A 21,690-nucleotide genomic window follows, 5' to 3' on the forward strand; every position below is an offset into this window, starting at 1 on the left:
ATTTCTGGCAAGGGTGCAGCCAGATCACATTCTGATTTATAGCGATGGGGGCAAATCCCAGCACTTCATTTAAGTGAATGGTCCTTTGCGTGCAGACAAAGGACTGCTTGTAAAAATGACTGGATCAAACTTTGACACTGTCTATAAAAAACAGTTTTGAATGAGGTGGTGAAATCCACACTGCTTCCAAAAACCCACAGTAGCTGTGCTGTTTAGGATTGGGATAAGAAAGCAAAGTGCCCCTACAGTGCAAGCAATCTGAACCTTTTATTATGTTTACACATACACTGGAAGGCGCTTGTTAAACGTGAAGTGAGTTAATCATAATATAGTTTATAACAGGTCATCAGCAATTCAAGCCCCTAAAAAGCACAAGCTATGTCCTAACAACAAGATCAGTAATTTATGTTTGGTTATACTACAAAATTGTGGTTTGGTGAACAATAGAGCAGCAGTCTAACATTTAATCCCATGGCTATTTGGCTCATGTCTTGAGTTTTTCTTATCACGACATTCTCAACTAATTTGGACTCAAGAGGCATATTTTACTGCAGGATTTCAGACTCGGAGTATTTTTCCAGAAGAAGGAAAAGCCAAAACATATTTCACAACACTGAACTTTAAAATTCTGAAGCTACATGGCTCATAATCCAAAACGTGATTTCAGATAATCACTTATTTTCTTTGCATTAAATCAGTATCATAAAAATGTCTCAAAGAAAGATTGGTTATTTGCAGCAAGATTTGTCTAGCCCAATTTTAAATTTGTACTTTCATTTTGTATACATTTCAAGATAAACGGATAGATATTTTGTATAATTACATAATAGACAATTCTAGAAGCAATTATAGACATCAGACATGGTTTGAATACTTTTTTTTTAACCTGCCAGTTAATACAGGGTTAACAGGACTGAAACAAATACTCATTACCTACAGTCCCATAGCTTTTAACTGCAGTGCATAGATAAAAATGTCCATCAAATACATCAATGCTAATCTTAACAATATTTGTGTCTTAATACCAAAAGATTGGAAAACTATCTCTGTAGGAAAAGGTCAGAATGAAATATTTTAGGCACACTAAGCCAAGTATTGAGGTAATCTGACTGCAGTCTAGTCTGCATGTTCTATGGAAAAGCTCCACAAAGCTGCAAATAATCTGTAATAGGAATGACAGCAGGTACATGGTCCTCTTTTCATTCTTTAGCTTGTACTAACTCATCACTAGAGAATAAAATCTATTCATTCGTGTTTCATTGATGAAGACTAGTAATGACACAGTAAGAATGACTGCTTCAGCATTTCTATATCAGATGAATCGTGCACAAGCATCTATTAACTTCAGCAGAATTGGCCCTTGCTTTGGTGGTGCAAATATAAATGCAGTTACATAAGGTTTAGAACAGTGAGAAACAGAAACACTGTTTTGTTATTGCTTTAACAGGCTTTTTAATCTCATAATTTAGAAAACATTTGTTTCGAGATGAAATAATTAAAAATTTGTTTTTGCTCCTATAATTTACAAAGTTTTTCCAAATATTTCCAAGAAAGTCTTAAAGGCACATGGAACATGCCATGATAGAAGAGGAGGAAGAAGACAACGATTGATAGAGGAGGAAGAAGACAAAGCCACGTTTCCAGATTAGCAAACAGGTATCACTAGAGCTGTTTCTTGTTTTCCTAGCAGTTGTGGTCTGGATTTTTATTTGTTGTTGTTGTTGAAGTGCCAAGATTTTTGACAGCTACCATCAGCAGTACAAACTATATAGAATACATTGGGCACACCGATATTGTGCCGATCACCTCTTATGCCGAAGACTGCAGGAAAAGCTGTCTGGGAAACTCTTCTATGATCCTCTGTTGAGGGAACCAGAACATTTCACCAAGCTCTTTATGAAGAGCTGCCACCATAGAGAGGGGCAGACAAAGCAAGGGAGACAGGCAGATGTGGAGTGAGGCTGGCAAGGTGAGGAGCACTGGGCCCTGGGGCTTTTAAGCTTCTGGAGAAAGGTCTGAAACTTCTTTTGCCAGAACAGTCTTTCTAATAACCCAGAGGCCTTATTTGCTGTATATACCTATACTGCCAGCAATGATTAGACCATTTGTATGAAATCAAGAGTCCTATGTTGGACACCGCTGCTCCAAATCGCTAATGGGAAATTCAGCCTAAAAGTCACTGGGGGTAAGGAGAGAGAAGGTATGGCAGCTAGGAATATGCAAATGTTTAGAAAAGAAGCCTCACCACAATTGTTACCTCTAAATTGCTTTAAAAAGTAACACTAGAATAAAAACAGACTCCTTAAACAGTTTTTAGTTATGTTAGCAGCATGTCAAATTTTAAATCAAACAGGAAATATTCACTTGCTAATAAGAATATCTCCTTTGTTTAACTATAGAACATTTACTATCACTAGGAAAACAAAACATTAATTTAAAGCCTACTGAAACACAAGTGTGTTTTATATCACCAACATGCTCTTAAATCCCTTGAAGCTGACAACTAGTCAGACAAATGTGCCAAAAATTGAATAGTACTTTAATCCTGGAACTCCATGGGTTTTGGAGTTACAAAACCCACTGCATGTAAAGTTTGCTGATAAGTATTGAAACACAGAAAATCCTACTGCATGCTAACCTGAATTCAGCTGCCAAAGGACATCCTCATTCTATGGGACAGTGCCAATAAATTCAGGTGTACAGCTACACGTAAGCAAAAATGAAGAACCAGCAAGAGGATCTTTAAAAAGAAGCTGTGCTTAAGAAGTAGGCAGATGTCTAGAGACATTCATGTCCCAAAATATGTACATTTTAAAAATACTACCATATGTACATAATAATACATTCATAGGGTTAAAAACCCCAACCCCTCTCAACTGAGGAGTGACAAAGTACTTTAATTTGGGGGTTTCCAAAAGTATACGTTTTAAATGGGGCTGAACAAAGAATGTGATTGCTCAGCATTCCTGAAAATATCAAGAAGTTTTGCATCCAAAAAATGAAATTATTCTTATTAAGAATTTTAGCCCAGAGATCCATAACAGAAATGTTAACAAGGATTATTAATATGTCACCAAGAACTTAATGAAGAGAATTTCAATCACCTTTCTAATTTTCAAAATTACTATCAACATTATTCAAAGCTACTTGAAGGTTAAAAAAATATTACTAATATATGCCTGATGTCAAAGCTAATGCATTATTATATTTGGTATATTACAGGATATAGCTCTCCTCCTACTGAAACATGATTAAATTACATTATATCCTTTTCTCAATAGACTTCAAATATGTTTAATTTAGCTTTTCGTTAAAATCTTACCATACTCAATCCACAACATCTAACCATTTGTAAAATTTAAAAATCAAAAGTTATTAATTATATGAAAAGATAGTTAAGATTTTAAAACATTTATAAAGTATGTGAAGTTTCAAACATGCCGTATTTGAAATGGATCATAATATGTATTGCCTTTTCCAAAAAACAACCTGAGATCATCAATTGCAACAAAGATTTCTGGATTTCACCTAAACCACAGTTTATTAAACATGTCTCTATCCTGGCCTACCTCAGGTTCAGTCATAGTTTATACAGGTGTGTGCACAATTCATCTGAATCTTAGAATTAACCAAATAGCAAGAAATGGCAGATTAGATTTTTTTTCTTTAAAATAAAAATTACAGTAACAGGAAATTAACTACTCCATCAATGCCGACCACTTTTACAATTTATTTTTTGGTTATGGAGGTAATTTGGAAAGCTCCAATATCAATAAATCACCATTTTTTCTTAAATAGTTTTTTATTTTTGTTTTTAACAAGCCTCCTTCCTAGACATTTCATGTGCTTCATTTCTGTAGTATTATCTGTCATTTTTCATGTTCTGTCAGCAGTGCTGCTATCTCATTTGTCTTTATTTTTCTAAAGCATTCCTCTTGTCTGTGACTTTCTCAAAGCACGAATAGTTGACAGGTTTTCCCCTCCCAGTAGAGTTCCAACCTGTAATTTCTATTACGTAGTTATTAAAGCAGAACAAGAGGCTATCTAGATGCAATGTTTTTATAACAGGCAAGTGAATAAAAATCAAAGTAATATCAGCAACAAGCCCGGTGATGACAGCACCTTTGGAAACATTTGCAGCTTCTTATGATTTCAGCTCAGAGGATTATATTCATTTGTTTGCACTATGAGGAGTTCTGCTTGCAGACAGTTTTTTGGGAGACTTGGTACCAGTGATCTCAGCAGGGGACACTTACATCATCTGCCAAGGCTGCTGCACCGTGGAGTATGGGCACCGGGTTCTGTTTTTCATAATAATGCAGTTTTTCATGAATCTGGAAGACAATAGCACAAAAGGATAAGTATATTTAGCAGCACAAGAAACGGTACAAAATGACCCTGTTGAGCTAACTGATCTGTTGAGTGTCTGTAACTAAAGAAACATCCTTACAGTAACCTACAGGCAGCAATCATGTAAATGTAATTCATCATCATCCTCTGTTGAAGTGCTAAGAATATGAAATCAGATGGAAAAAATGCTCAGTATGTAGACCAACCCACAGAAAAACTAAACATTTGTGATTTTTCTCTCCTCGCTTTCTGTGTCCATATTTCTAACATATTGCTTTAAGTATCAATTACATTTTATATTGCTGCTGAAAACACAAAGCATAAAGTGTTTATCCCCAAGATGGATATAAAACCCCCTGTAAATTATGATTTATGAAGTGAAATAATAGCCTGCCACCCACATCTTGACAGACAGCTTGGTGGAGCGGCTGCCGTCATTAAAATAATTCAGAAACAAGGGCAAAGTAGTGCTAATATGAATTCTAACACATCTGAAAGAAAAAGGCAGTCCTTCAGCAACTAAAAGTCATTTAGGAGCATTTAAAGTTTTTAATGGGGAGTTATCAACATTAAAAATGCAGTGTGCTTTGGTTCCTTCAAAAGGGGAAAGGATACACCATCATTTAAATATCCAGCCTCTTCCCTCCTCCACAAGTCATGCATTTCAAAATTTAGATTTTTCCAGTGTGAAAGCTTAAAAGAACCAAAATATTTTAAAGCTTCTAACAAGTTTTTTTAAAAGTTGTCATGGTTTAGCCCCAGCCAGCAATTAAGCACCATGCAGCCGCTCACTCTCTCCAGAATGGCACAAAATAATACATTAAACATTCAATTTTATTTATTTTCCCGAATGTACACAGATGTACAAACGTTAATTAAAATTTAAGAAAAGACGACAACAGTAGTCCGAACTGATGCAAACACACACCATTCTTTGATTTCTACTTCAGTGCCGGTGCTCTGAAGAAGGCATGGACTCCAGATGGTTGGAAGAGTTGCACAAGGAGCTAAATCTGGGACTTCTGTGCTTGGCAAGGAGAGGAACACGAGGTCTGGCAAAGGCTGCAGGGCTCAGGACTTGGCTGGGGAGCCCCTCACATCCCTGGGGTACAGGAACCCCAATGATACCCGACCCCTCCCCGGCGCACTGTTGGGGAAGAATGGGACAGACGCCAGGCAGGAGGGACAGCTGTGAAGAGCAACCAAGGCAGTGGTCTTTGCACACTGAAAATGTTTGCAGTTGACTGGACCATATCTGTTATGCACTAACTGTTCCCTCCAGCCTCTCCTCCTCTTCCACATTTGCTTTTCTCCACTTCCTTTTACCCCCGGCAGCACTCGCTGCTCTCACTGCCCACGACTCCCTCAACCTTCACCCCAGCCCTTTCTTTTGAACTTAATCTGAACTTCCAATAACCACACCCATAACAAGATAATGCCATGTCAATGACATCTGCGCTTGCCGTTTTTCCTGTCTTGTGCTGTGCTGCTTAACACTTTCTAAGTCCACATCTGTTTTTTACTCATTTAGACTATAGGTTCTTTGAAGTAAAGGCTATACGGCACTCTGTTCGTATAAGGTGACATAGCAAGATCTAAGTCTTGGTCAAGTCCTTCATTATTTCTGTAATCTTAATAAGATTATTTCTGTATGTGGTTTGTTAAAGGATACCAAAGTTCTGAAATGTCAAGGTGAAACATGAAGATACCACAGTTGCTCAATTTCTAAGTTGTAAAATGATTTGTTCTGAACAGCAAGTATTTGTACCTCATCTGGAAACTAAATGCAAAGCACTATTATCTCCAGAACAGGAGTCTGAATATTACATAGCTTATGTAGACATTGTTTACTCAGCAAAGTAAGACTAATCCATGTTGGATGTCACCAAAAGTATAAATGACTGGGAAACTGCACATTTCTAGCTCACAAAGCACAGAAACTAAACAAAACAAGGAGCTGTAGCTTCTGGAGTTTAGCAGAAATTTGTGATTTACTTAGACTGTAAACTTCAATAAATAAAAGGCATAATAAATCAAAAGTTTCAAATCCATCATTTTTTTGATTGCTTTGGCCAACATCTTGATCTTATCCAGGCTGAGCTTCCATCAATTCTGAGGTTAAAAGCAGTCACCTATGCTACCTTCTACTTTCTCAAAGAAAATAGAAGTGCCGCTGACGATGAAGCTGTTTTCACCCTGGACAACCTGTAGGTGTCTTTACCAGGGAGGGGAGAAAAACCCACAGTAAATAAAACCCCAAAACTAATTTAAAAAAAAAAAAAAAGCTGAAACATTCTTGTGCAACTCATCTTTAAAAAAAAGTTATAAAACTGTAAATTCATGCAACAAAAAAAAGGGTTTTAAGAGGAGATACTGCTTAACTTTAACAAGTGATTGGCTCTGCCTATAACAGCAAATGGCTGAAACAAATTTTTATTTTCCTAACAGTGGATATTGGAATTCAGCTAAGCATTTAAGGAAAGTCATTAAGGTTTTATTTGACGATGGAGGAGTTGTAGAGAGTAACTGACAAATCAAATCTGGAGCAAACAGCAGGAGCTAATCAAGTAAGCAGGAAAATTTAACTATTATTACTAGACAGTTCTGGATATTAGGTTTTGCTACATCGGGTTAGAAGTTTTATTAATTTACTGTACCGGCACTATGAGTGACTCCAGGGATAAACATTACATGTTCTACAGTAACAGACACTGCAACCTCAGCATACTTCCATTCAAGATGTAATACAGACCGTCGTGGTTGGTTTGGGGTTTTTTTTGTTTTGTTTTGTTTTTGTTTGTGTTTTTTTTAAACATCAAAAATATTGATTTAATCAAATCAAAGGCAGCATTTTGCCTTGCTTGCTAAATGAATCTAGGTTTTTTAAATCAGATCTTTATACAGCAATATCTGTCTTCCAACTCTTTAAATTACAAAGGAGTTACTTAAGAAAATTAAAAAAGCCCTGGTCTGTGCACAAAGCTGCAATCAGCACAAAATACAAGGACTACCTTTCGTATCAGTGTAAAATTATCATGCGTATTACAGAAATGCTACTTCCTACTGCTCTCCTATGAATACCACCTACCTCCAACTTCTGGGTAACTAATGTATTCATAACGTATGCAGCACATACATAATAGCTTCCTGAACACAGTAAGACTGGAGATTTGGTACAATTCAACTGACAAAGTACAAATTTCAGTGAGGCAAAAATGCATTTTCACGCAACTACTTCTCTCCACGTGTCTAAAAATGTGATCCAAGATGTTTTGGTCCGTAATCTTTCCCTCAGATCACAGTAAGGCTGACTGGCCTCTAGGTCCCCACATTGTATTTTTGGCCTTTTTTGAAGATGGGTACAGCACTTGCCTTTCCCTAGTCACTGGGGACTAGGTCATCTCTGTTGCTTTTCACAGATGACAGAGCACACTTGCAAACTCACCTGGTGGCCTCTGAATTTCCCATACTTCAGGGTGATGAATGACTGTATTTATGACTACCAACTTTAGGAAAACTACTGTGCACACAGCCAAACGTTTTGGCAGTTTCTCCGCATGCTGTCTTTCAGCTAATTATTTTCCCAAATCTGAAATTTGTAAATCATGCTAATATATGCACAACTAGCATTGTATTTCCAAAATTCAATTCTTACACAAGTGGAATTTGAAATTTAAATATCTAGATTAAAAGACCACATTGATGAAAATGAAGACAGTGTAAGCTAGGCAAACTCAGAATTGAAAAGCAAAGCAGGACAAGGTGGTGCAAGTACTTTGCCCCTTTACAAACTCACTCAATGAAATTAAAACTGTAACAGAAGTTAAAACCATCCTGAAACACTTCGAGAGCAGTATGAGAGTGGATTGAAAACAGTAGAAGAGAGAGCATTTACCTATTCAAGATAAAACATTTCATATTTGCAACCATTTGTCTGAACTTCATTCTAAAGAATTCTATTTAATACAAAAGGTAAATTTAACTTGTATTCTGTGGCTATACCAAATGTCCAGTAACTTTAGTTTGTTGCTTTCTCTGTAGTAGAAACCTACGGAATGGATGGAGACTGCATCATGCTAAAAACATAAAAAATATAGTAAAACTGTTAAGTTCTTGTGACATTTAAGTGTACAACTTGAACCCTGAAAATCTCTTCACAGATGAAACCAAGTCTGCTAAAGCAAGAGTTATGTATTGTAAATAAAACATATACAGCTGTTCTGCTGAGCAGATGACTAAGTTGCTCAGGTTTTGTTTTTTGATTATTTTTTTCTTTTATGACTACCTATCCTTTTCACCATAGGGTACTTTGGGTAGACTTACGAGGTTCTGTGAAAACTGACAATCTACTGTGAAGATATGCCCCAAGAGGGAAAAATCATCATTTGCAAATTTATACAATTTTTGGCACACTTGTAGGCAAGGGAAATTGTTTCTGGATTTTCCCAGAGAGACTGAACTAAGCTTTCTATAACAAAGCGTAGCAGAAATACGTTTTCTGCAGTTTCCCCTACCTGGAGTATTTCAAAACCCACAGGGAGCTTTTTGAGCCAGAAAAAACCCAAATATCTTGAGCAAAGAATCCTATAAAATAAACTTAATTTTTCCTTTTAGATTTCTTCAGTTCCAGGTACAGTTCTGATATCATATGGCTGAAAACAACAGAGGGGAAGGGGATAAGGATGTGAACAGAATAATACCATCGGTTTCCAATACCCCAGCTGCTTCTGGGAAGGAATCCCCTCAATACAAGAATAATTTTATTAGAATTTAGTGGACTTTCATACAGTTGTGTAAGCAGAACTTTTCTGAAAGGCTCTACAGAACAATACTACACACTTACAAACTACATACCTGGCTTCAGGTATTGGTATTACAGCCCAAGATTTATTAGCAATCGTTTAAAAAGTTCTCCACCTATAACTTTTCTGGAAATTTAAGACAGACCTCCAAAATGGATTATTTTCATCATATGATGATAGAATAGAATAGACTATTTCAGTTGGAAGGGACCTACCTGGTGTGGGTATGACTTTACTGGATGAGATATCTCTCAGCATGGAAATAAGGTACCTGCAAAGTTTGTCTAATTACACGCATGCATGAAAACATGCAACACCATCTTTGTTTAATGCAACAGAACAATTGGCACTGAGGACCTAATCACCACACCATACACACACCTGGGGTTTTACTCTGGACTAGCCTAGTTTAATCTAGTCTACTGAATACCCATTAGCAGCTAATCTCCTTGTTTAGTCTCACCAGAAAGGAATCCTTCTCATATATTGGACTGCTGATGCTTGCTGATGCAAACCAAAGGAGCACAATTTGAGAAGATGGGAAATTGCTTTAAAAAAATACACTCCTGATCTGAACTAGAATGCCAATATAAACAGACACGAAGCACCAAGACGTGTCTAGAAGACAAGAATTGAGAATATTGTTGTAGAAAGTTCATAACAGTAGGCAGAACATCTCCCCTAACAGCTCTCTTCATTATATTCTTCATAATGTATCAATAAAAGTGTCTGAAATCAAAGCACTGACAAAAGCCATGCAGCTTCTGTACTTACTGGCTTAGTCACTTGCATGGGTGCACAATGAAAGACCCTCTTACATGGAGAACCTATTAAATGTCCACCAAAGTTTCAGGTTCATGTACTGTTTGCAAAAAAAAAAAAAGTCTTGAATTCTACTAGTGGCACCACAAACCAGGGAGATGCTAGAGGACCATGTTTACCGTAAGAAGCCACAACAGATGCAGAGAATGGAAAAGAAAGCAAAAGAGAAACTGGTGAGCCAGTAAGGGTTAGTTTTGGCTTCATCTGGAATTTGTGTCCTGCATCTGTAATATCTGGAGCAAGAGAAATCATTCCAAGGCCCTCAGGACTGCAAAGGACACATTTGTGAATACTCTAAATATTTACACAGTGGGATTTCAAGATGAGAATTAGAGCCTTCATTTGATCACTAATGGTACTAACTTAACTCCAGGATTTAGACAGTGAGTTCACTGTCTAAATTGACTAACCACTTTGAGTCAAGGTAAAACAAAGAACTTAGAAGGAAAAAAGAAATGATGGGCTACAGCGAAACAAATGAAAATAACCATAAAAACATTCACAAACTATAATTGCATACCATTGTCTATGGTGTGCATAAAGTGTATGCATATTTTGCTTGATGTAGACTTTTTAATTAAAAGACTGTTTAATTCCCTCTCCTCCTCCCACATTAAAGGAAACAGAATAAATAGCCAAATTTGCTTTATTTTCACCATTTATTGGGTGTCTGTAAGACTATTTACATAGCACAGAAATATAGACTGAATGCAAAGCTACTCATTTGTTCCCAAACCTTTCTGTAGTAGTTCTCATTGCAGCTTTGGCACGCTAATGAACTTAAATATATGAACAACTCTGCAGTAATATGGCATGATGAACACATGAGGTGTAAGAAAACTGAGCAGCAAATCAAATGCCAACTCATTTCAAATACCCAATGCAACATCTTGAAAACTGACTTTCTTAGAACACATACAGCCTTTAAATCATGTTCTATTCAGGCCAATTGACTTGAATTGCAGTTAGAGACATAGAATATTGCTAAGAAGTTAACATTATGTTTTTTAGAAAAGACAAACAAAATAAAAATGCATAAATCATAGTAACTACTCAAAGTTTGCAAAGACAATTTCATTCTCCATTGTAATATTAAATTGCCTCAAATATAAATTAAGTGATTGCACAGTGCAGAAAGGCTTTTGAGAGAATGTTACAAGTATCAAAGCAAGCCTCTGAAGACAAAACCCCAGATATTCAGATACCTCAATTCTGGCCCAGTTTTCCACAGCAAAAAGTTTCATGACACCAAACGAGCCATTCTCTCTTTCAAGCCCTTGTTGCAAAAAGCAGAAGCATTACGTTCATAAGAATACAAAAGCAGACTAATAGCATGGAAATATTTCTGCCTAAACAGTTAAGAATCAGTAAGCAGAAGTCACTCAGAACAACAATGTTAGACAACCTTAACAAAGGAACTAAAAACTTGAACTATAATAAAATAATCATAAGCTTCTTTATTACTATAGCATGAAATAACTTTAAAAAAATCAGAAAACCTCCAGACTGCCTGGTATAAAGTGTTGTACTGGGCTTGGCTTGGAGGGAGTTCATTTTTTTCATAGCGGCTCATAAGGTGCTGTGATGTAGACTCGTGATGGTGTGGATAACACACCACTGCTTTAGCTGTTGCTGAGCAATGCTTGCACTGCATCAAGGCCTTCTCTGTTCTTGCTCTGCACCGCCAGCAAGCAGGCTGGGGGTGGCCAAGAGTCTGAGAGGGGACACAGCTGGGACAGCTGACACAAACTAACCAACAAGATATTCCATACCATATAATGTAATGTTTTTCCAAAGCAGCCATTGCCTGGGGACTAGATGGCCATTGGTTGGCTGGTGGTGAGTGATTGCTCTTGCATCACTTGTTTCCAGCCCCGCAAACAGCCAGAACAAGGGCATAACCAACAAGAAGGCACCTAAATTTTTTGATGGAAACCCAAAAGTGCAGACTCTTTAGCTTGAGCTTTATCCCATCTGCTGCTAAAGGGTTTTTTTTTTGGGGACAGGGAGGAGTGTTACAAATGGAGACATTAATACAGTTTGAAAAAGGAAGTGTTTCTAGCCTTGATAGAACTTGGTAACTAGTTCATTTAGCAGTCCTTTAAGTAAGCAACTCATTCATAGAAATTAAAAGAGGCCCAAAAGCAAACTTGATGGGATTTTATTAATTTCTGTCGGCTTAAAACATTATGTCCATTGAAGAGTAAACCTATTCATGAGAACATTCCACGTATCACAGGAAAGACGCTTGTTATCAAGGTCCTAAAGTTGAAAAAAACTGATGTGATTTCTGCTGAGTTCATTTCTGTGCTACAGCAGAACACACGAATCAAACGAAAGTGCCAAGACACTCTCTCTGTTCCAGGTCACGTGCATACTTGAAGGCCATTATTTGAAAAGAGACAACAAATAAACATGCATATTGAGAGCAAAGTACTCCGAGATCATAAAAGTCTTTACAGTCGTGTTAAAAGAATGCAAACCAGGCTCCAAGCATAGAATCATAGCATGGTTTGGGTTGGAACGGACCTTTAAAGATCATCTAGTCCAACCCTCCTGCATGGGCAGGGACATCTTTCACTAGATCAGGCTGCTCAAAGCCTCATCCAACCTGACATTGAATACATACAATGATGGAACATCCACAACTTCTCTAATCAACCTGTTCCAATGTCTCATCACCCTCATCATAAAGAATTTCTTCCTTACATTCAATTTAAATCTATACTAGCATCTGTTCAGTCCTTAAGGATAAGGTAGCAAAGAGTCCAGGATTGTGCTGGATGACACTTAAAAAGTGTCCTTTACACAACATTCAGAATGACATATATTCAAAATAGAACTCCTCCAGAAATTTCTGACTGCACTGCAATTTAAAAAAAAAAAATTTGGAACTTTATGACAATTACAGTAATTTTCTAAGTTAAAAAATGTGGTAATAGAGTTATACTGGATCATATTTAAGGGCACTTTTCAGGTTACATTTTGTAAAAATTATACAATGGTGTTATCTACAGATTAAAAAAGTTAATGGAGTGGCATTATTTTAAATCAGGTGCTATCAATGCAAATCAGCAGCACTGCCTGGAGAAGCCACAGCTTCAACTTACACTCTCAACAGCACTTGTTGCTTGAACTTTAGTTCAGCAAGAATTTTGATGCAGCATGGCTTCACCAAGGCCAAGTCCTGCCTAACCAATCTAGTGGCCTTCTATGATGGAGTGACCACATCAGTGGACAAGGCAAGAGCTACGGATGTCGTCTATCTGGACTTCTGTAAGGCCTTTGACATGGACCCCCCCACCATCCTTCTCTCTAAATTGGAGAAATATGGATTTGATGGGTGGACCGATAGGTGGACGAGGAATTGGTTGGATGGTCACATCCAGAGGGTAATGGTCAATGTCTCAATATCCAGATGGAGATCGGTGATGAGTGGTGTCCCTCAGGGGTCTGTATTGGGGCCAGCACTCTTTAATATCTTAGCAGGGCCTCTTGCAGTAGGACAAGGGGTAACGGTTTTAAACTAAAGGAGGGCAGATTTCAACGAGATCTAGGGAAGAAATTTTTGACAATGAGGGTGGTGAACCACTGGCACAGGTTGCCCAAAGAGGTGGTAGATGCTCCATCCCTACAAACATTCCAGGTCAGGTTGGACAGGGCTCTGAGCAACCTGCTCTAGTTGAAGATGTCCCTACTCATTGCAGGGGGTTGGACTAGATGACCTTAAGGGCTCCTTCCAACCCAAAGATTCGATGATTCTATGATAACCCGGCTTCCAGCCCTTTCTGAGATCCTACAGCCATAGGAGTAGCAGGCTTGCATTGGACTTGCGTTTTTCTGTAAATTGACTTCCTGACTTCTCATCTGATCCTGAACAACAAATTATTTACTTTGTCTTTGTGATAGTCTTTTAAACAAGAAAATTTAGCTACTTCTCCAGTCATTTTTAAGTTCAACCCAAACTCTTTCTGTATTTCCCCATGGGTCATGTTTTGCAGCCCTCTCATCATTTTAACTGCTCTCCTGGAATTTCAACAGTTTGCTTAATTAGTGGCCTTACCTGCAATCTGACTACGATCAATACATTTTTTCTTAACTACCGATAATCCAACAGCATGCCGTCTAGTTTCCACACAGTTGATAATTATTATTCAAGTAGGATCCTAAACTGCTAGCAGTTTAAAGATTAAAATAGCAATTACATGACATGTTCATTTCCTTATTCATACCCATTTGCAGAGTACTCTAACATGCTTACTTGTGATTTTAACTCCTTAATAGCTTACCTTGTGAGATACTGTCCTTTTTCTTCCTTCATTTTTAAGCTTTTTTTTTTTTAAAAAAAGTATTTCAATACCTCAGAGGCTTATTTAATTTAGTCAATATCACCAAAAAAGAGAAAGGACTCAAGAATAATAAAATTTTGGTCTGAATGAATATGAAAGCATATGGTAATAGGACTAATGTATTAGCTATTTTATTTTTGCAATGTTAAGCAAAACAGATTAAATACTGGCTACAAACCCAGTTATTCCTTGCAGAGTTTCTTAAAATATTTATTTTTCTGTAAGAAACACTTTTCACTTTGAATTCATTGTTCCTTATACAATAAAATAAAGCTGCTATTATATGAGATTTCACAGACTTCATTCAAATGCACTTTTTTTGTCAGAAATAAGAAAAGGTTTTGATGACTTTGCTTATAGGAAGAGGGTCCCTAGGTAGACAGAGGAAATTCAGACCAAAGCCAAACAAGTTGCACTTGCTCCAAAATAAATTTCCCTGCCCCTTTAGAGCCAAACAGCCTACATGGCTACTGTATACAGTATTTTCAGCATTGTTTTTCTGTACTTTTAACCCCACTTCCAAAGGAAGGAGCATCAGAACAATTCCAAATTTGAATGAATTCACTCTCTTCTGTGAACTAAGGACATAGAGTCCTTGAACAGGAAGAACAGAACATCATCAAGCTTTTTCTCCTTTGAAACAAGCAGTCTTCAAACTGGAGTCCATGGAAAGATCCCTACAATTTTAATGCACTACCCTTCACAAATGCATTTTCAAGTAAAGCAAAATCGGAGCAGTAAAACCATCAAGTACCAGTCTGAATCACACCAGCTTGAATCTGCTAAAATAAAAAGTATAGCAATTTTTTTCTCCAAAAGCACACACTGACCTATATAAAGACATCTTAAATCTGGTAAAAGTTTGAGGAAAAGTTTCAGAAGACCAATACTGATTCCAGGTCACAAACTGCTCTTTCCAATTTATGGCTCTTCACCCTTCTGCCTGTATACTCCCATTCAGTGGTAATCTTTGCCCATCCCCAATATTATTACTTCCATAAACAACACATTCTAAATGAAGCATTCAGATTTAAATGAAAAAGAGAATTTGGGGTCTTTGTTTTGCTTTGTTTCATCAAAGCGGGAATAACGATTCATCATTCACAACACCATAGACCAAATTTTTTATTAAAGAAAAGTTTCATCTCTCTTCCTCTGCATAATTTTTTTCTGTGTTCGTGCTTTATAAGTGACCTGAGGAAATACTTCTGTGCAGTGCTGCAGACATAGCAAATTGATCAAATGTAAAACAAAGTTTTCAAAGTCACATATAAAGAGTGCAGTTTAAAATGGTAACAATACTCAGGATTATGACACCACTTTTTCTCCAAAGATTCCAGAACATATTACCAAAAGGAACTAAGTATCAGTTTCCTAATCACTAGAAGACAGACAAGGACTGATCAGACACAAAATGTACTTAATTTTCAAAGCAATACTACTAAAATGACTTCTAACCAGAAAAAAATTACTGTAACCTTATATTTTTTGGTCTTCCAACTACTGATAGAGATACTTACAGCTAATTGCAATAATTTCCTGATATAATTGTCTTATAAATAACATGTCTTTCTAAATAACTTATTTTAAAATATACTTTTACTTAAAGAATACTTCATGTAAGCAAGAAAGGAATTGCAACTCCCACTGAAGCCCTTCAGTTTTGAGAAACAGTACTCAGTGAGGTTGCACAGTTGTAATTAAATGCAGATGGAAATAATCCTTACTGGAATGATCAAACAAATGATCTTTTTACAATAGTTCTAAGTATCAAACTTGAAGAAAAACTTATTTCATTCAAGACATTAATGAACTTAGATTTATCAGGGAAAAAGAAAATATACATGTCTACAGTATTTCAGTTCCACATTCCAACAATAAACTTGTTTTTTCTTTCCTTCTTTAAGAAAATCTTCCATTTTTTCCCACTTAACTACTCTGTTGGTACTTCCTTTTTTAGGTATCACCTGACTGTGTAAGTATGCAACAATGACTTGGAAGATGTATGCCTAACTAATTTGAATTATTAAGTGTAACAAATAACCCAAAGAATTGATCTAACACATCAAAAATTAAAAACTTCAAGTCTTGCCATTGGTCAAATTTTAAGAAATGTAAAAGTTTCTTTAGCTTTATGACAAACCTTTTTTAAATAGCACAAGTATAATGCTACTGTTTTATATAGCAAAAGTGTTTCTCTGTTTGGGGTTTGGTACTTTAAATTTAAAGATCTTAATCAATTTCCAAGGACGATTTTTTCTTACAGAAGTCAGCTTTCTGTACTACAGAAAAACATAATTGTTCTTGCTCTTGAATATCAGAATTGATTATTTGAAAGAAAAAAATTATCTGAAAGAGAGAAAAATAATTATACTACTAAACATGAACTGAAAAAGGAAAGAAACAGACTGGATGCTACTAGAATGTAAAGAACAAAGATCATGTCAACAGCTGACTGACTGGGTTTTGTAAGCTATCATTATCTGAAGTCCTAAGCACAAAATATACCAGTAACAACTGTCATCTTATTGCTGAGACATATCCAGGAAAACTGCAATTCTGAACATTTCATGACTTGTGATTAAAATTGATTAACTAATTCAGCAATTTAAAAAAATACCCAATATTCCATTATTTCCCACTGTTTTGTGCTTGTATGTTGATTAGCAAAGAAAAAGCCATAAACTGAATTTGAACATAAATTTACAACACTTTCTGTGCCAATACTAATATCCATTCATGTTAAATTACTCCCAGAGTCCGAATTAGAGGACTGAAGAGGTAACTCACTAAGAATATGGAGATAGCGCTTTAAAAAAAAAAAAAAAAATTAAAAGAACACTTTTCCAAATAGAGAAGCTATCAGGATATGTTTTAAGTGAACAACTGTACAGTCCTGCTTTGTCAAATAAATACAGTTGAAGAAGAAGCTTTAAAGTGAGACAGAACTGAAAGATGAGAGTTGTCTTTGGAAATCTGCTAAGGGAAAGCAGCACCGCACAGTAAGAGTGGGTAGTCTCAAATTCACTGCAAATAAACTTCCCTGAAGCCTAAGTTCAAGATTTCATTTAGATGCTAGAAACAAAACATGTATGTGCCTAGATTTAATACTTCTCTCAAGAAATGCCTTGTTCATTCCTTCAGAGTACACAAAAAACCTTACATAAACATTAAAAGGTTCTCATTTGCCCACAAGTATTTTTTACTTGTAAACAATTTTCTTTGTAATCTTTGTTTCTCCCAATACTACTGTTTTTAAACACTCATCACAAATTTGAGACGAGTTCTTTACTTTTACATCATTATAAGTACCTAATTTCCATACATTTTTCCAAAAGCAAGTGATTTCTACTCTTCTGTTAACAATATCAATCCAAAGGAAAGAACTTTCTTAACCCTGCTTACCAAGTAAACAGATTTCTAACATGAATGAAAGCTAAACTGCTCTTCCGGTTGTCCAACAGATTGTATTTTTTTTCCACCTAACTCCATTCTCTGCATAACTAAGATTTTACAGAAATGCCAATTAAACATTAATCAAGTAAAGTAGTCAAAAAACTAGGATTCCTGTGAAGTGAGAAACCTTGGCATAGACTTGTGCTTTTTCATTTTCACTATTCCGGCAGAGCCTGCTAAATTTAAACCATGAAGAGTTTGGTTTATTCCTGCTTAGTACAGTAAACACCACCCTTACAGTCTTTACTCAATGCAAGTTAGTCCAAGATCCAATTCAAATCAGGTTGCCCAAGTTCCTAATAATATTGAAGACATAGTTTCTTTACAGCTCAATGATACAGAATTAACCCATTCAAAACTGAAACTTTAACCACAGACAGGAACATTTATGCTTTGAGTTAAAATTAAATATATATGTATGTATATATACATATATAGACACACTGACATATATTTATCAATTAGCACCATCTAGTGGGGTCAGTGCAATTTATGTGATATGAGAAATATGTAGCTCACTTTTCAGGTTTTTCTACATTCTGTGCAACATGTTATGATACAGCACAAGTCAAGTAATTAATAAAATTCAGATGTAAAAAAAAAACCCAAACAAACTCCAAACTCTCTCATTTTAATTCGTAACATGATGTTATTCCACTATAAATTACAGTTTAAGAAAAATACAGACACTGAAAGCTGCATGCACATACATATGAAATTTTATTGATAGGAAGAAAAAACCCTCCCTTCTGGTCATTCATACACATGCAAAACACAATTACAATTTAATTACTATTTTCTATTTTTACTCGTCCCTTCTCCTACCACACACTGCAAGAAAAATCCACCACACTTTAAAAGAAGCTACTCTGAAGCATGCAAACGTTGAAGAAAAACCCTTTTAAGGCCTCCATCATGAGAGCAGAATTTTTGCTAAAACTGGATCAAAGTGCCACAAACACTGAATCACAACCCAAAACACTAATAAAATGACAGATTAAATACTTCTGAAATTGTCAAAGTAATTAATTTAAAAGAGGTCACCTACACTAAAAACAGATCCCAAGAACTAACGGTACTCATTTATGCCATTTCTCAAATATGAACTCTAGAAATTGATTTTTAGTCAGTTTTACATTAAAAAGCCTAAGTTGTGCAAATAAATAATGCTGAAGAATTTCAAATGCAAAAAACTAACTAGCAGACCTCCCCATACACCAACCGTACGCAAGACTCCTAAATAAAAAGCAGCAGCACATGAGGGTGTTTAAATGCAACAGGCAAAATCTCTGCCAGCCTCTGCCAACAGGCAAGTGAGCTAAAAACATTACTGGTCCCTTCTGCCTCTGCCTGCTTACAGTCCAGGTTACAAAGCAAAACAAACCAGAAAACAATCACTAAAATTAAGTACATGCCTAAGAGTATTAGGACGAGTTGCAAGCATGAAATTAAGCATTTGCTTAAATGCTCTTTAATGAAGCCATAGTCATGGAAGTAAAGAACGCCTCAGGGGACACACTTTGCGTTCAGGTCTTGCCTTCTCTCTGAAAAAGGGGGATTGACAGCACAACTTTCCAAACAGATCACAACAAATCACATGGAATTTGAACAATGAGGGACGGACACATCTCTGATGAAATCCCAGACCTGAAATTAGTATGAAAATATAAAGTTGTGAAATCTTTAAGAATAGGTAGCAAATTTTAGAGGCAATTTATGGTGCTAAGTAAAGGACGATTTTCTGTTCTTCCCTACTGCACTTGGCACTAGGTGAAAGTCAGTTTTATTTTTGTTTCTGAGAATAAAAAAAATTCAGAAAAACAGAAAAATGTGGAGAAAATACATAGATATGGGGAAAGAATTAAGATCAATAAAAACTAGCAGTGGAAGACTTGCAGTGAGTACTTCAGAAGTCACAGAACATAAGAAGACTGAGTCCTGCACAGTACAGCCAGGTGACAAGCTACAACTTAAACTAAATGGAAATTAAACCAAAGAGTTTCTAATAAACTCATTAATACCAACAAACAAGATGTAGAGTAAGAATTTTAATTTTAAAAAGATGAAGACAGCATCTGAATTTTATTTAAAAGGATAGAGAGATGTGTTAGGAGTAAAATGTCCCAAGTAAGTACAGCCAGATAATCATGATTGTTAACAGATACAACTAATTTTCAACCTTCCTTGCAGAGGATGAAGAAACACCAACACTGAAATGGAATGTGTGTTGTAGGATAAAGAGGAATATGAAAAATAATGACTAAATATTGAAAAAAAAATTGCAGTTTTTTAGGAGAGATTTACTGCCATTTCCCTGTAAGTTTTCAGACCACTGCACTTCAGGTTTTTGCAGTAAATCATCCGAACATGCAAACTCATTTTACAGGAAGCTTCACATCAAAGCAAACATACTCATTTCTTTTTATATTGGAAGGAGTAATACAAATGTATTTGTACAGGTGTACAAAATTACAGCCATGCCATATCTTTAAATTTTGGAAAGCTAGTACAAGAGAGCAGAAATTGCCTAATGACAGAGGAGATGACAGCAGCAAAGATAAGGGAGCTGTATTGGCACTCCTACTATTATAAAAAAAGAATCGAGAGATAAAGTTTAATAATTTTATACATCAGGAAATAAGGATCTATGTAAATACAGACCAGCAATACAAAAGTGTTAACTACTGGGATGCCAAGACATTTCCTGAGAGTTTCCAACCAGGAACTGGACCCCAGTTCCCTTTTTTTCAAGTACAATGCAACCAAGGCATTAGCCAGCATGACCTAGCCTGATTTACACTGCAGTTGAATATGAAATTAGCAAAAATTTAAATAATATCAGGAAGAAGTATCATTAACCAGGGATTTTTTTTTTTTACATTTTTACACCATAGATGAGTTATAACATTAACAAAAACAAAAGGCAACACATTTCCTTTTATATCATGCAAAAGTGTCAATTTACACTTGATAGAACAAGAAATTAAAAATATTGATCCATCTTAACTCAGTTGAGCTCCCCCAGCTCAACTGAAATACACTGAACTGCTCTCTAACTGTATCTATCTTCAGATGATCAACCTCAGAGTATGCGAGGTCACTCTTACCTACATTCTTAAAGGTCTGGAAAATCAGTGGAAAAGCTGCCATAAATAAAAACCAGCACGATATTCCCACAAAGAGGCCATGAAAGAATGGTTATGAAAGTTTTAATAGGAATAATAAAAGGAGAATAAATGCACATATCACAAATGGAATTACAGGTCTCACATTAAAAATTCATTTAGCAGTAGAAAAATAAATAGAAAATTGTCCAGTTCTAGTAAATTAGAAGACCAATATACATACTCAGAAAACACAGCAACAGAGCAGAAGCGGGACAGAAGACATGATCAAGCCATAGGTCTTACTCAGTGGTTACCTGATATGCAACAAGAGGAAAATATCGCTTCCCCTTTGAGAGAAGGCAATAATAAAACTTGGTCAGATTATTAGTTAGAATTAGTTAGAAATTGGTAGAAAGTGGATGTTTCAGGTTGAAAGAGCATGGGCACACAACTACAAATATTTTGTTGCTTAGCATGTGCTATGGTATGATTTGTAGTTAGCCTTTAATGACATACCAAACTTCAACATGACCAGCTCAGTATTTCAGATGCCGATTAACATGATTACAATCATGGGTTACTTTTTTCCTAGAATGTTTGAAACTTGGAAATTCAAAATTGCACCCTGATTTATGGTTTGATCCTGATTAAAGCTGTCTATGTCTGTAGTGTCATTACTGGATTATTTAATCACTAAATCTCAACAAAAACTGCTCTTTTCCGTGAAACTCGATCTGTAAAGCACATTAAAATTCAAGATACTTTATGAAGATGATATCCATACTAAATGTAAAGCAGTACTGA

The 21,690-nt window shown here is 36.0% G+C and overlaps 1 protein-coding gene across 1 annotated transcript in view; it reads right to left on the reverse strand.

The window, feature by feature from the left end:
- Positions 1-21,690, reverse strand: part of MPP7 (MAGUK p55 scaffold protein 7) — a gene marked incomplete at both ends in the record, with an annotated part of 106,672 nt that overhangs the window by 61,030 nt on the left and 23,952 nt on the right. The window contains one exon of the mRNA XM_081996405.1: positions 4,257-4,334. Coding sequence (XP_081852531.1) covers positions 4,257-4,334 — 78 coding nt within the window. The remainder of the gene's footprint in view (positions 1-4,256; positions 4,335-21,690) is intronic.

Source organism: Phaethon aethereus (genome assembly GCF_964289735.1).
Source record: "Phaethon aethereus genome assembly, chromosome: 2".
Taxonomy (NCBI): Eukaryota; Metazoa; Chordata; class Aves; order Phaethontiformes; family Phaethontidae; genus Phaethon; species Phaethon aethereus.